The sequence below is a fragment of the Melozone crissalis genome, unplaced genomic scaffold, assembly GCF_028551555.1.
Source record: "Melozone crissalis strain CALT ecotype California unplaced genomic scaffold, PUWL_Pcris_2 ptg000007l_1, whole genome shotgun sequence".
NCBI lineage: Eukaryota > Metazoa > Chordata > Aves > Passeriformes > Passerellidae > Melozone > Melozone crissalis.
This window is the reverse complement of record NW_026535785.1, coordinates 9,314,653-9,330,833: the sequence shown is the minus strand read 5'-3', so window position 1 is coordinate 9,330,833 and position 16,181 is coordinate 9,314,653. Positions and strand designations below refer to the sequence as shown.

Sequence of the window (16,181 nt, the reverse complement as noted above, 5' to 3'; positions counted from 1 at the left end):
TGGCTGCTGATGGTGTCACTCACCTGGTGTGATGGCAGACTCAGTTGGTCATTCTACAGAATATTCAGCAACTAACTTGGTAATTTTATTTATTACATGGTTATTCTTGTTGCTGTTTAAGTTACCTCTTTCTTTCACCCCCAGCCTCCCCACAGGGTGATGGGTAAGACATGTTTCTCATGTTTTCCTTCCCCTCCAATTAAAAAACCCTTTATTGGGATCTTAATGTGGTGATAGTAGATGCAACCTTCCCACTAGCATTTTACTCCAGCATTCCACAAATGTGCTGATTTTATCACTTTCTTTCATACTTGCTGTTAGAGTTTGAGTTGTAAGGTCCAGAAAGTGCAAAAAAATAAAAGTCTGTTTTACAGTGCTTTTTTTACTTGAACAAGGGGAATAAAAAGAGTCTAGAGATCACCTAGAAGTCTCTACTGAGCAGGTGGTATAATACAATACCTTTGGTGAGGACTTCACTCTACAAGTACAATTCATAAGAGATCAGGAGCATTGCTGGTGCTGACCTTGGTTGTGGTATTCTGGAGTTAAGGACCATCACAGGCATGGCCAGCCCTGCTGCAGGTAACATGGGGCTGTTAGAAAAGTGCTCTCTGATGATGCAATTGGAAATCATGGCAGTTCTGGTATTTTTGCTTTTTAAAAGCCTTGATTATCTTTTGCTTTAAACTTTCTATTTTAACATGAATGACTAGTGGAAGAGTAGACTTCAGGTTTGGTCAAGTGGATCTTGAGAATCTAATTTGTGTCTCAAGCAAACAGGTGTTTGCAGGGTAGTAAACTTAATGAGTCATTCATTTTTTCTTTCTTTGTTTAGCCCCACGGTGTTTGATGGTAACAAATTGTGCTTTTGTGTCTGGAAGATAACCAGGCAATATTCATTAATGGTCAAAAATCTTGAAATAAAACCTAGTTTCCTATACTTCCCTCATGGAATTCATAGAGACTTACACATTGATTTAAAAGCTACTACATAAATTGGTCTTTGTTTCCAGACTGTTTTGTCATTAATTAAATCTATGACACTGAGAAGTGATGGGACATCAAATAGTTTTTTTATCCCAGTGGTAATGAACAAACAGGCTTTAATAGACATATTTACAGCTCAGAAATCATTTTAATGGTGGACATCTAATGGCAGCTTGAGAGTATTTTACTGCTGAAAACTAGGATGGCTGACAAAGTAATTAACTCATTCAGGAAAAAAAAAGTTTACATAAAGTGGTAGATAGTGGAATACTTGAGAAAAGTGTTTCTTTTGTTTGAATCCTTCTCTTGGAAGTCTAAAGAATAGAGAGGAACAGAATTCTGTCCTATTTTTACCATAAGTATCTTGGGCCTTCAGTCTTAATTTTAAGAACTGCACTCACATTGAAAGATTTCTATAGACAAAGTTAATCTGCCAAGTATTTATCACCTTTTTGTGATAAATAGAAATAACACCAGCTATTCTACTAGCAAAACTTTAAAATGAAAATGTTTGCAAATGACTGACTTTGAAGATAAGAACCCACTTAAGTGAGACAAGCAAAGGAACTTTGACCCTCTCAGGTTTTTAATAAGCGACGCTATCACTGTAATGTTTGCACACCATTACTGAATCCAGGCAAATTCAGGTAGTGTTTAGTGCAGGGCCTTAGTGCTGTACCTGTTATTCCTGTCTCTGCTTTGCTCTGGGATGATGGAACAGAGATTTCCCCATGGCAGTTCACTGTACCAGTACTCTGACAGCAGTGTGAACTGTTCTGCCAGGAGCAGAATGGTATTTTGAATGTAAACAGATGAATAAAGTCCATTGATAGGCCACTGTCGCAGCTGGAATGGCCCCAAATTTCTTAACTTCAGAATTTCTCCATCAGGGATAATATGGCTTTGTTCTAGGCAGTGAAGAGCAGCCACAGCAGTATCTTGGCTCTGCAGGAGATCTTTAAAACCATAGGATTGGATCATAGTTATGATTTGAAATTCTCACGGGGTTGCTGTCTTGCAACATTGACTTGTCACAGAATACACTGTGGGTTCATCTCTGCAAAAACTTGGGATGAGGAAAAATGTGGAATAGCCATTGTATGGTCAGTGAGCTTTTTCTCTTTTGAAATGTTGGGAGGAGTTTTAAGTGGAAAATTATTTTTGCTGCAACTAAAAGTTAATAAAAGTATCTCTCTAGTAGATTTGGGAATCTCAACCAGTGAACTTTCACAACTATCTGGAGGTACTAGGGGGTATCTTTGAAAGGTTGCTACTAGAATTAGTAGCTACAAGGAGGTAGGAACATTTTCATACAGAGTGGCTAAAATGACTTTTTGTATCAGTTGCACCTGTGTTCAAAAACAGTGCTATAAGTGGAAGATAATTGTTTTTAGCTGAATTATGTTAATGAGTCCATAGGCTTTGTTCTTCCTTGTGTCCCACACACGCTGCTCTGGGGCCAAGTCAAAGCAAATCCTGTTTCTGCCCAAGGCTTCTTCCTATGGCAGGGGGGCAGAGTCACCCATGAGCACACCCTGCCTTTTACAGCTCTGAATGCTCAAATCCTTATGGACATGTTTGGCAGTTCTTTTACTGAACATCAGCTGTTTCCTCATCAGTCACTTCTGTTTTGGAGGTAATGGTTGCAGAGAAGAAGGTATCTGTTAGATTAATATTGATAAAATCAATGAAGTGGTGCCTTCAAATGCTGTTGTTTCTGCTGAGAATGCTGCCAAGGGGTTCTTTCTTTAGCTCTGAGTTCCCTTTAATAGCTGCTGTTCTCCAAAGTCTTTAGTCTTGATGTGATATATATGAGTATGAGCTTTCTGAGAGTTGCATTATTCAGATTATAAAACTCCCTTGGTATTTCCAGATCATTTGTAGGTTTACAGATTGTTTCAACAATGTGCAAAGATTTGGTTTCATGAAAGCTTTGGAAAGACTGTCACTCATGACTTCCCTGTCCTGATGTGATTTGGTCATTTAGTAGTAGGTTATTGCATTGCTAATAAGGTTTTTAATTAAAAAAAAGAGAGAAGACATTTCACAGAAGTTTCTAAGTCCCAAGCTGTTCTAACAGTAAATTGGCACCAAACTGGGTAGAATTTACTGATGAAACATGGAAATATCTACAAACAAGTTCCTTCCCCATCAAGACTGAAAAGTGAAGGGCTTTAGAACATGAATTGTTATTTTTCCTAATCTTTTGTTCTAAAATAACTTGAAAACCCCCTCATGGCCAGCAGCTGATCTGGGTTCTGAATAGAAAGTTAGGTGTCTTTATCAATAACACAAAGCGGTCAGGCTGTGTAAGAGAGACAGAAAAAGTACTTGTTCATTTCTGAAACAGCTGAGCTGCTTATTCTTTAACATCTTCCAGATACTTTAAGAGCAATACACCACTATAAATTGAATTTCAGTTCTGCACTATCAGAGATTGAGCAGAAGTTCAGTGAACCTCAGTGCACAGTTTACAACTGATAACTGTGGTGAGTTAAATCTAGCAGTTCTACTGCTGATCCTCACCTGTCAGTGTAGACTGAATAATATTTTCTTGAGAACAGATCCTTACATGCAGTAAAGCTGGCAGCTTCAGAGCTGTTTTCCCATATTCAGCATCTGGTACAAAATAGCATTGCTTCATATGAAAAAGTATTCAAAACATATGCAAGTTTGTTACTTCTTGTACCCCAAAGGCTGACATAATTTTTCTCATTTGATATTGAATTGTACATAGAATTAAAAAAAAATACCAAGAGTTTGTAGACTATTCTGTTGGGTTTTTTAATTGATCTAATGTGCAGTCTTGTGGGTTTCTATGACTTTAGGAAGGTGACAGTGCTGGATAGGAAGTTCCCACTCTGCTTCCCACCCCTTAGTTCTGCTTGAAGGTGTACAGGCAACCAAGACTCTGTTAAATTAATAGGATCAAAGAATTTACATTTCAGAATGAACCCAGGTTAGATCACTGATTTGGTTCAATGTGTACCTCTATAGTATTTGTCTGGAAAATGTGTAAGGATGATGTGGAAGCAAAAATACATAAAACTGATACCCTACAAGGCAGGAAGGTGCATGACAGAGTATCCTAAAACCTGTAAAGAATCCATTGCTGCTGAGAAGTTCAGGGATAAAGATGGCAAGGAAAATGCTCAGAGAGAAACAACAGTTTGGGTATCCAGCATCAAAAGGGAAGCAGCTGTAACTGTCAGACCAGCTGCTTCTAGAAAACATCTGTTTGATGCAGTACAGCCTCAAAAGCTGTGTCATTTACTGGGGAATTTCTTGCCTTTTTTTTAGCATTTTAGGCATCTGCACGTGCACAGTCCTTTTCCTTGCTCGCTTATGCTGTTTTTTTCTTTTTATTTTCTTTTTGTTTTCAAAGAATGACAAAATTTTGAGAGTTGGTTATTTTCTTGTCTCCATGTTTGTCCTAGTATGCCAAATATTTTTTCAGAAGATAATGTGAGTCTGATGCAACTTGTGCCACATTATTGTTAGTTAATTGCAGGAGGAGTAAATCTCTCTGAGACACTGTATGGAGAGTGGTCATGATCAACAAATACTTTTTTTCTTGACTGGATTTACCATTCAACTTCCAGTAAGAGCTCCCAATAATTGGTGTATAGCCTGTGGTGCATTAACAGAGTTCTCTCAGGTACCATATCTGTCCAGTGTATACCAACTATTTTGGCAGAGAAATTTGGGTACATAAGGGATAAAAAGATTTTCACTTTTAAATGTTCATAATTGAATTTACCCTGCCAGGTAATTACTGGCTTGAATCTGACTATTCATCTTATTAGAAATCTGTGCAGGTAAAAAGGGTAGGTAACCATTGGTTTGAGGTTCTTCCATGTTATTTCTATTACTGTATTTTGTTCTTCCCTGGAGTGACCTTGCTACTGTATGTAAGGGTGTGTCTGTGGACGAGCTGAACACAACTTTAGGTGTCTTTGTTGCCTGCTGCAGTAAGTCTTTATGGCTAGATAGAACAAGTAGATTTTTAAAACTTAGGGTGACTACACAGTGTTCATTTTAATGATAGCTGACAAAATGCAGTGCTTGCCAAAGGAAAGCAAAAACAGCAAGCTGGAAGACAGTGCAGAGTTAAAACTTCATGACTGTCAGAAGTTTGCACTGGTCCCTCTAAACCACATTTGAATTTGCTTGCTGATATACTTAAGATTAAAAAGTGAATATAAAGCTGTTATAGAGTAGCACTAGAAGTGTGGAACTGGGGGTCATAGAGTACCTTTCTTTTGCTCAAGAAATTCCATTCTAGTTCAAGATTTTAATGTACCAGTTAAACTGTGTTTTTTCACATAACAATTTTAAGGTGATAGTTATTCTTGTTGGATTATCATTTGTATGGGAAGTGACATCATTGTCTGTGTTTTACAGTGAAGGCTTTGTGCTGTGCCAGATGGCACCTTTTGTGTAACCACACGTCCTTATCTTGATTGCAGCACATCTTCATTGCCACCTCTTGACTGGCCTTTACCAAGCCATTATGGGCAGTGTGAACTGAAAATAGAAGTCCAGCCTAAAACTCATCACAGAGCTCACTATGAAACAGAAGGAAGCAGAGGAGCAGTAAAAGCATCTACTGGAGGACACCCTGTAGTAAAGGTAGGAAGTCTGGCTTTCTTGAATAGAAGGTAATTTTTAAACTACAGTTACTGGTATTTACAATGCTGTGAATTGTTACCTTTTGTGAAGCTTATAGCCTTTCCTGGGCAAGATTTTCTCCCTTAAATATGATGGTAACTATTTTGAAAACACTGACCAATAAAACCAGTTATTGTTGAGCTCAGAATAAGATGTAAGGTCCTGGTAAATTAGACTTGGCTTTGGCATCATACTCTCTTGGAAGAGAAAGATATGTGGGTTTGGTCTTGTTGGAATAACTGTGTGCATGAGATGTGATGTGCTGCTCTCTCACTTGGAGTGTTCAGGTGTGTACACAAACATCTTGCTCTGTGCTGGGGAGATTTCTGGGTTGCTTAGGGACAGTCACTGATGTCTCCTTGAATATCCAGGGTGTCAGCTGGCTCACACAGCTTGGAATGAAACCCACTCTCATTCACTGAACATGGGGCAAGTGGTGCTGAGAAACTGGGGCTCCTTAAGATGCCTTGTTTATGTTTGCCACATCCTTAGGTGAAAGTGAAGTGTCTCTTCACTTACCTCAGTATTGCTTAATGGTCTTTATATTAACTCCAAGCCAGGTTAAGACAAAATTTAATGGCTTGTTTATAAGTCAAATCAGATTGCAGTTACAAAATCCTTATTAAAAAAAGAGGCGAGAAAAATCTGATTACATGAAGGTTGCAGCAGGTTTTGTCTTTTCCTCCAAATCCAGGAGGAAATATTTCATGTTCTTTTCCAATAAAGTCAGCGTTTCAGTCTTCAATATTTCGCTACAGTCTAGACATTAAAAATGGATTTTATATATTTATCCTCTTCCAGTAGTCGAAAGTGACTCATTACTATTGGAGACCAGATGCAAAGTGCTGATAGGATTGCCATAACCCATCCTCGTTCTTTCTCCTACTCTTACTGCAGTATAAACATGTTACCACTTTTCCTCCTTATAGTTTATTCCTCCTCTTTGGCAAGAGAATTGTGTCACACTGAAATTTACATTTCATCTCTATCAATGAAGATATACCAGCAGAGTTTAAGTGTCTTGGATGATCTGCTGTTATTAGTTTGTCTAAGCAACCTCTGCTTCCAGGCTCTTCATCTGATGAATTTCTTCAGCCTGACTCCTAATCATATTCTTTGGGCTGCTCATCACTGTTTCTTCTGTTAGCTTACCTTGAAAATTTTCATTTTACACCTTTTTTTCCTCTTCGAGACTTTGTATCATTCCTTTCTCTCCCTCTAAAAAGGGTTGGTTATCTGCATCCCATCTTCTTTCTTCAATGTCTTTCCTTGTTTTTCCAGTGCAATTCTCAGGTTGAGCTCTTCATCCAGCTTTCATGTTCCCTGCAAAGCTGCTCAGTGTTTTTCTTCTCACAATGCTGTGGCCTAACCAGCTGCAATTCTCTCCTTTTGTCAGACCACAGGGTTTCTTAGCACAGCAGAGGCAAGGTCAGGTGCTTCTTAGGGAGGTGTGTGCTGCAAAGTAGAGAAATTTGAGGATGCCTGGCCTGGGCTGGGGTTGGAAAGCTGGCAAGACACATTCCTTCATGTGCAGTAGTGTGTTGCTTCAGTCAGTGGAGGACAAGTAGACACAACTTCCACATGCCAAGGTGCTCTCAGAGGAATTTAACACATCATTAATGAGGACAGAAACCTGAGAGATTTTAGCTGACAAAATAAATCTTTCCTGAGCTGCTGTGAACCACATTCAATATTGTTTCATTTTTTTTCTCTGGGTGTTTGTCTTGCTCTAATATTTGCATTAAGGGAATTTATGCTGCTATTTGCAAGATTTGACAAATTTGTAGGCTTTCTTTTGCTTACAGCTCTAGATGGTTCTAAGCTGCAGTACTGGATGCTTCTAACTGCAGTAATGCAAATTAGAAGAAATCTGTAGTGGGTGACTTACACCAATGATTTTAAAAGCTATTTATTTGCATTGAAATTGTGAAATACCTTGCTATATGAGAATGCTGTGTTAAAAATGAGGATGGCATTTATGTGTCTGACAGTCTTGCACTTCAACACATGCATTGTGCTATGCCTCTCTAAATTAAAATGAATCAAATGCAAATGAATATTCAACTTTGCAATTTGGTCTCTTCCAGCTGGACTGCAAATTAATTGTTGTGTTTGATAGGAGATAGGAAGCTGTTATGAAACAAAGCATTGATTTGTATTTACTTTTTACTTACTGCTTGGAAAAACAGCATGGGAAAGGCCAAATTTGGAACAGGTAATACTAATATCTGTAGGGAGGTGGATATTACTTTCATACAAACTGAAATGTTTTCCAGTACTTCTGGAAGCTTATTCCAGAAATCCACTTCATAGAATGCACTACTACTTCTTTCTGACTTCTTCTTGGTGCTCTTAGCTTTAGAGCAATCACTTCATGTGTGTGATCATTGCAGTAAAGCACTCCACATTTTCCTGTGTGAAATGACTGTGTGTTTACCAGTGTCAGAGATGAGAAAGGAGCTGGGTAAAGAGAACAGAATCCTTTAATTGGAACAGACCTGCAGTGGTTGTCAAGTCCAACTGCCACATCTTTGGGTGCCTGAAAGGCCTCTGTGCTTTTCCTTCTTACACAACTTGTTTTGCTTTTGAACATTATATTATAGAAAGCTGGAGTATTTAATCTCCAAACTGTGAAGCCTCTCTAGTTCTGTATATGCACTTGATGTATCATTTAAAATAAAGATTTTAAGATAGTACATGGCTTCAAGCCTTTAATGTATTAGTGCATGTCATTAATCTATTACTAATACTGTACCACACCTGTTGCTAGGACACTAAGCTTCTGACAAATTTGGCATCATCTGTTGTGAGTACATTTAATCAGCTTATTTCCAAATGGGAGGAAATTAAATAAGTGGAGCATCATGCTTTGCTTTGTATATCTCTTAACTTTAAGAAAGCTAATTCTATAATGATGTTCCCTTGTTTTTAGCTTTTTTTAATGCTAAATGTTCTAAGTAGCAGATACCTTTCATTTTAAGCTCTGCTTTCTTGGGAGTATGTTCCAGCTAATCCTTGTCATCTGGAACAGTTCTTTTACCTTGGTAGAGAATCTGCATGATAATGCTGACAGTTTTCACAGGGAAGGAATAAATAATATAGCAGAAAGGTTTGCAAGGAGAAAGGTGGCATGTTGAGCTTTTGTCATCCAAATGATGTGGAAATTTTGTAGTGCATTGCCAGGAGACAGCCTCTGAGCACTCCCTAATTTTACCGTTCTAATTCATAGGTTAGAGTCTGCAATTCACCCATCTAGGAGCTTTTTAAACAAGTAGCTGTCACATTTTATCCAACTCCAAATGAACAGTCATCATTGCTTGAATTTCCACCCTTCCCACGGGTATAAATAAAATCATGTTTGCACTTAGAATTTGCTAGAATGAGTTTCCTTCTGTCTGAACTGGTAGGGTTCTTCATGAGACCTCACTTGGGTAATGCTTATGATCAAAAACAGAAAAGCCTTTTAGAGCAGGTGGGCACCTGGTAAGAATCTATTTGGGATAGTTTGGTGGTTTTTACTTTTGTATCTTAGTTTTCCGATCTAAATGAACTTTCTTAAATAAAAAATAAACTTGTCTTATGTATTGTCTTCCTGTTACTCATGTAATTTTCTGCAATTTTCTGAGCTCAAGGATTTTAAATTAATGACATCTTTTGGTAGAAAATCATAAAGGCTGTGTTGTGCACAAGAAATAGTATTTCCTTTTATTTTTTTTGTCTTGTTGCTAGGGAAGAAGGTGATGCCCATGCTGGTCATCTTGTAACCACACAGAGTGATGTACTGGGGACTGTGGGCTCAGCTGCTCCTTAGCCCCTCTCTGTGTGCAAGGAGTGTCTGTCCTGGGGCCCCTGTGGCAGTCAGCTGTGGGTATGAGCTGTGATGGGCAATTGGTTCTACAACTGATGGTGTACCTGCAGCAGACACTGTCTAGAACCCACTCACACCCTGGGTATGCAGGATAGGTTTGGAGTGGTGGTGGCTCTTAAGAATTTGCCTGGAGCAAAAGTGTCTTTTTCCTGTACTGCAAAGTGCTTAAGGATAGAATCATTCTGTTCCTCTGCCATAAGCAGAATTATTCCTGTAGCAGATTCACAGTAACAGAGGAAGGGATGCATTGTGGAATCCATATGAACAACTCAGCAGTTCTGCAGCTAAAAAAAAAATATGTAAGATCAAAAATCCAAGCAATATTAAATAAAAGTCAGTTTGTTTAGATGGCTACACACAGCTACTCACTGACAAGCAGAGTTTTCTGTGTGAGGTTTGGAGATCTGTAAAAGAGGGACTCTGTGTCAGCTCTGTTTAAAGTGATTGCAGAGCTTGAAGTCAAGATAAGCGCTGCTGTGGATGAAAAAAGTAAACTAATTGAGCAAAAGTAAACTCCCTTTGAACTGCTTTGAAAGTTCTGAGGCAGGAATGTGTTCTCAAAAAGCCTGTCAAACTCTGCCTGAGTCCTGATGGAAGAAACTGCAACCAACAAGAGAGGATCTATCCAGGCAATGTCAGATGATCTGATAAAAGTAAATTAACAAAGCATTGTCTAAACGAGTGTATGTTTCCTGGCCTGTAATTCTGTTGCTGTCACCTTTTCCCAGCTGTTCCCTGTGGCTCATGCATGTAACTACTTGAATATTAGGTATAATATTGGAATTCTCCCTCTTCTCTATGTCCAATAAACAGCACTCTTTTTCTGTGTTTTGCAACCCTTCCCATTCTTCCTGCCTTCCACTCTCTAATTTTCATTTTTGTCTTGAATTTTTTCCTGGTTTGTCCCTCACCAGAAGGCAGGCTCTATCCCAGCTCTAGTTGCCTCCTGTTGATTGGTGACAGCAACCTGCCAATAAATCTAAAAGTCAGAAGGTAAATCTCAGCCTGTGTGAACTGTGTAATGGCAAAAAACATTGACCTTTGGATGAGATTCTAAACCTATGTATCTTTCAAGAACAGTTTGATTTAGGCATCTTCTGCTTCAGAATCCCCAAAACAGATAGCAAAAGGGATGCCTGTACTCACTCTAGAAAATGCAGTAATTGTGCATTTGGTGTGAAAACCAATAAAAACAGTCATCTGCTTTTTGTATCATTGGTTTATTAAATTTTCTTTTTTCTACATGTTATGTGGGAATAACCTCTTCCTATCCCAGCAATGCTTGTCCAAAAACTCTCCATAGCATAATTAGCATTTGGAGTTGGTATTTCAGGAATAGCACCGTTGTTTTTTCAAGAGTGTGGTAGAGCCAAGTGCACATGGATGCTTTGATGGCAGATTACATGGGACTGGCAATTCTGCACTCTGTTAGCCTAATACTGTTTTAGCTATTAGATTATATCCTTTTTTTGTGTAATGTAAAATGGGACAGGACTAAAACACCTAAAAAAATGCCTGAAGTCAGCATTTAAAACCCTTCCAATCCTGTCTGCAAGCAGAGTGTGTAAAAGTGTGAGATTTCAGAAATAGAAATCCAAGTTTTTAAACCTTGAAGAATGTTTTGTACATGTGTAAACAAATGGAACCATATCCAATAATGAACTGATATTTGCCATTACTCTTTTTGCTTTAGTCCTTTGCAGGATCTGTTTGTTTTTGTGACGACCTTTAAAATGTTTTTAATTGGACTTGTGCCCCTACCTAATAGTTTATTAAAGTTTGTTCCTTTTATCTGTCACTATTTTTTTCACAATTGCAAAGGTCTGTACTATTTTAAAGTCTTGAAGTCAGTCTACTCAATAAGTTTATTTAACAAAACACAAAGGAAGACTTTCCATGTGTTTGCTTCTCCTTCTCTGTTGATGGAAAGGTGCATTAAATAATCAAATGACAGAAAATAGTACTGCACATCAGGAAGGGATTGAAATAGATGTTTTGGTTTAATGTATTGAACTTTAAAATCAGACATTTAACTTCTTGTAACGTTATAACCTCTGCAGAATCAGAATGAGATTATAAAATGAATCCAATGTGCTGTTAAGACTTTGTGAGCCAGCAGTTGGGATATTGCATGATAAATCTGAATGGAGTTTCCTTCCATCAGTTTCTGCAGTCTCTTTTAAGCAGTCCACTGGGGATTATAGGTCAGCACTCACTGCACCTCTGCAGGGCTGCAAGGGATGACTGAGGTAATTTTGACTTTCAGTAGCTTTCCTGAGCTCTGCTTTCTTCATTTCATGTCCATGGTTTGCTTCAAGTTTTTCCAAATGCAGCTGTTGATAAATTCAGAATAAATTGTATCACTGGCATTAGTCATGGTGTCTTTTGTTTTAAATTATGTTCATCTTCATGCCCTTGGATCCTTGTCATCCCTTACTTGTCATCCCAAGTCATGGCTGATAGATGTGCTGCTGAGCTTGGCAGATAGCCCTTCAGCTTTTAAACCCAGCCATCCTCACAGTTCTTTAGGACAGCTGCTGCACACCACTCAAAAGGGAAAGTCTTGTGGAGAAATGTCTGCAGGAAAAAAGTTCCATTGATCAAAGCCATGCACTGATGCCTCTCTGATACCACTGTCCAAAAGATTCCAGCCTTGTGGGTCATGTCTCCCTTTTCTCAGAGGATCAAACATTTAGATGGTTCAGTTTTTTCTTTAAATAATTTCTTTTTTAAAGAAACTGTCTTTTACTTTTGAAGTGGACTGAAATTTAAGCAGTGAAGGTTCTTTTCCTGTAGGATTGTTTAGGTTTCATAGTGAACTGTACCATATTTTGCTCAGTCTTCCAAAACAAAAGGAAGAAGTAGCTGATTCATGAGAACAGCTCTTTCTTTTCACCCTCTACAATGGGGCCTGCATTCTTCTCTTTTGTCCTCCTTACCTTGTCACTCTGGGGCTGTTCTAAGGAATACAGAAGTCACTGAAATGCATCCAGCTGCTGTGAGTCTGTCAAGGGGGAAATAACTATTTACAAGCTGCCTTTCATATCAAGGTGTTGAAGAGCCTTGGAAATCTCCATCTGAAGTAAATGCTTAGTAAGTGCTTGTAGATCCTTACACAGATGAGTTTCCTTCCCTGTTCTTCACATTTGAGCTGGGGATCTCTGTATAGATACTGGTGCATTTGGTGAAGATGGATTGTGAACTTTAGGGACTTGATTATGTCCAACTTGCATTGTATTTCAAGACTGTGCCCTATTTTTAGGGAGGCCTATTTGTATGTAAAAGCTTTCTTTCTAATCAGCCTACTTCACCAATCCAGTAATGCCCTAAGCAGTGAGTTAATTGTGCAAAGGCAAAGGAGCACTGAAATGTTCATCCACAATTAGCAAGCAAAAAAAGGGCACATGAAACATGAGTATTAAACCCCAATGAAAGTTTGATTAAGCATGGCAATTTCCTAATAAATGCTGGAAAGTTTTGCAGGAAAAATGCTTTAAAAATACAATTAAATAGGTTTTGACACCATCAGAATGTTGTTGGGTATCACAATATGCTTGATAGCTGAGCATAAAACCTAACTGATGAAATTATCTTTCCCCTACCACCACCACCCCATACACACACACCCAGTTCCATGTTTTCTCTTAATTTCTAAGACTGAAAGTGTAGGTGTATGGAATGCTGGCATTATTTCTGCATTCAGTGACACTAGTAGGTATTTGGGGTTTTGACTATGTTGGTTCAAAAACCCAGACTATTTCCAAGTATCCTAGTGATGTCTGTAAGTACCTGGTTACTGTCAGGTGTCTGTTTGCTCTTGGATATTTTTCCCAAGCTTTGTTGTATGTCTTAAGAAATGACACTTTTACACTTGAGTAGCGATTGGTAAGACTTGGCCTGCAACAATAAATAGAAAACATGGACAGAACCTTCTTAATTTAAAAAAAAAGGTGGAATGAGGAGGTAAAAATTTTAAGTATTAGAGACTAAAAAGAGTCTTCTCACAAGCTTTTCAAGTTGCTGATTTCTTTAGATTAGAGCATGGAACCAATGATATGTGAGCCAGCTATGGTCCAAATATAATCCACATGAAATCTGGAAAAATGCTAATTTATTTTTTCCAGGTTGATGCCTCTAAAATAAGGTGACCTCTTTGTTTTTCTCAGCAAGGAAAGGTTCTCACCACTGCCCCAAAATTCCAGGTTTAAATAGTGCTGTCTTTAGTGATCAAATGAATCCATATAGTCTCTAGCATGACAGATTTTTACAGGATTTTCCATGTGTGCATTAAGAACATAGCAGTGTTTTTATTGCATAAACTACAGCTTCTTGATGATCCAAAACTCTCTCCTGAAGTGCCTGCCTGTGTAGTTGCTTGGTAAAAGCCCTGAAGAGGCAGTGCCATGCAGGGGTTTCCTGTGTGCAGTGTAGTAACTGTGGAGCTGCTCTGGCGTGAAGCCCTTGTGGCTTATCCTGTAGTGACCTTCAGTCTTTAGCCTTCCAGCTTTAGTTTAACTTACGCAGGCACTGACCTTTGCTATGGAAACGATATAGAAACACAAAAACAACTTGGCTGAGTTTCCTCGGCAGAGCAGTGGGTGGTGGATCAGGATTCTGTTACAGGGGAGGGTTTCTAGAGGTCACTAGTGACACCGTGCAGTAACTTACTGCTTGTCTGCAGCACACTGTTTGCTGCTCCCGGGAAAGTGCTATATCTTTTTTTTAAAGTAAAATTAGCAATTTTTTGTTTGTAGTGAGCAGCTCTAATACTGCACATTAATGGAATAAGTGCTGGGAGGGGAGGTTTACCTGAAAGCCTTCCTAGGGCTCAGCCAGTAGTTCAGGTTACTGTTCCTCTGTAAGTGACCCATGACTGAATCTTGAGCACACTGATACTGTAGTGCCTTACCATAATGCTTCCTCATGGTGCTGATTCTGCAGCACTTGCCAGTAGGTTGTAAAATGCTGTTCATTTAAATACCTATGGTCTGTAAAAACACACTGTGTTCTTATTTGTGTATATTCTTTACTAAGGTGAACTAAAGGTTCATGGCTTCATTATGTATTTAAACAAAAGATAGTATTTTTTCTCCCAAATTAATTAAGTACTTATTTTCATTGAAAAACAATTAGCAGGTTGGGGATTTTTACTGATTTAAATGTTTGGGCTGTTCAACGTACAGAATTGTGCATGAAGCAGACAAGGTGGTAAGAAGGCATCACCCTGCCATCAATGAAATTAGGAACAATCAATATTTTTTTGAATGACAGCAAAACTGTATTTAAAAGGAATGCATTTTAAATGCCTAAATAAATAATATTTCCTGAAGTTGATTTGGGGTTGTGGTTCTCCTTCATTATTCACAAGGTAGGTTTTGCATCAATAATGGCAAGTCAGCCTGGAGCAGCCAGCTTGCTTATTACACAAGATTTAAGGGGGAAATGTTCATTCTAAAGCATAGATTTGTGTAATAAATTTGGGGGTTTTATATCCACAATCCTTTCAGCTGCCTGAGTTTCACTAGCACATCGGGCTGTCTGGTTAGCATGCACAGCCTGTTGAGCTCACTGGCTTTTGGCTGTGGCTGCTGGGAGCACAGGGACACTGCAGCCTGTCCCTGCTTGCTTGAGGCTGGGATGTTTCCTTTAATGAGGCTCCATTGGTGCAGTCAGGCCCTGAATTACACTCTGTCTGGAGTACATGGGTGTTATTCTTCCTTTCCCACTCCCTGGCTTACTTTATTGCCACAGGTATTGCACACATTGGTTATATTTATTCCTTTACTTTGTGGGGGGATGGGGTGTTTATCTTTTTACTTGACCTTGAATAAAAGCAGTAAATTGCCTGCAATACCAAGTATATATTTTTAAATCTCTGCTACCTTGCCAGAGTATATGGCCATAGAGTCTCCTGGGCAATACCAGTGTGACTGCTGGCATGGGGGATGTTTTACCTCCCTAAACTGAGTTCCTGCTCTGTGTCCTCTGTAGAAGATGGTCTTCATGCACTGTAGAGAGACCAGCTTAGTTTTACAAGTATCCCCCACCCTTCCTTATCTCTGGTATCACCAGTATCTCTAGAACTGCTGTGTTCATGTCCATTGTTCAGCATGGGGAAGATTAGCCTTAATTGGAAATTAGCTTTGTCACAGTGACCGCATTTGGAAGTCAGTCAAATTTTTGAATAGGTCTGGCTTGTAATTTTTATAATTCCCAGTATTAGAGTGAACACATTTAACTAACGTCACATTTAGGCTGTATTCCATTGTGTTAAGATTTAATTTTAACTCTGAGGAAAATGGATGGTGGAGTCACAGTGTTGAGAACTTGTGACAAGATGGCTGCTGTAATGCTAAACTAATATGTGTCCTAATTTTCTTTAAACTCCTAAAATAATTCAGACTGATTTTAAAAAAATCAATTATTCATTTGGTATTTAATGAAAAAGACACTTCTGGAAAGACACTTGAGTCCTGCATCAAGCACAAAAAGGAACTTATGCATGTGTATATATTTAATTGGTGTAAAAGTCCCTATGCTCCACTGTGATGGCAGCACTAAGAGGAAAGTTCCTTGTGGTCCTGATGTTCCTGGAGTTCATAGTTGACTTCTGACAGTGAAGGGAGAGAAACCTGCCAGTACACTGACTGCCACA

General features: G+C 38.7%; 1 protein-coding gene across 2 annotated transcripts in view; it reads left to right on the top strand.

Moving 5' to 3' along the window:
• NFATC3 (nuclear factor of activated T cells 3) overlaps positions 1 to 16,181 on the top strand; it is a 62,393-nt gene that overhangs the window by 19,026 nt on the left and 27,186 nt on the right. For both annotated transcript variants that reach the window (XM_054296394.1, XM_054296392.1), the window contains exon 3: positions 5,457 to 5,619. In XM_054296394.1, the coding sequence (XP_054152369.1) occupies positions 5,457 to 5,619 (163 nt within the window). The remainder of the gene's footprint in view (positions 1 to 5,456; positions 5,620 to 16,181) is intronic.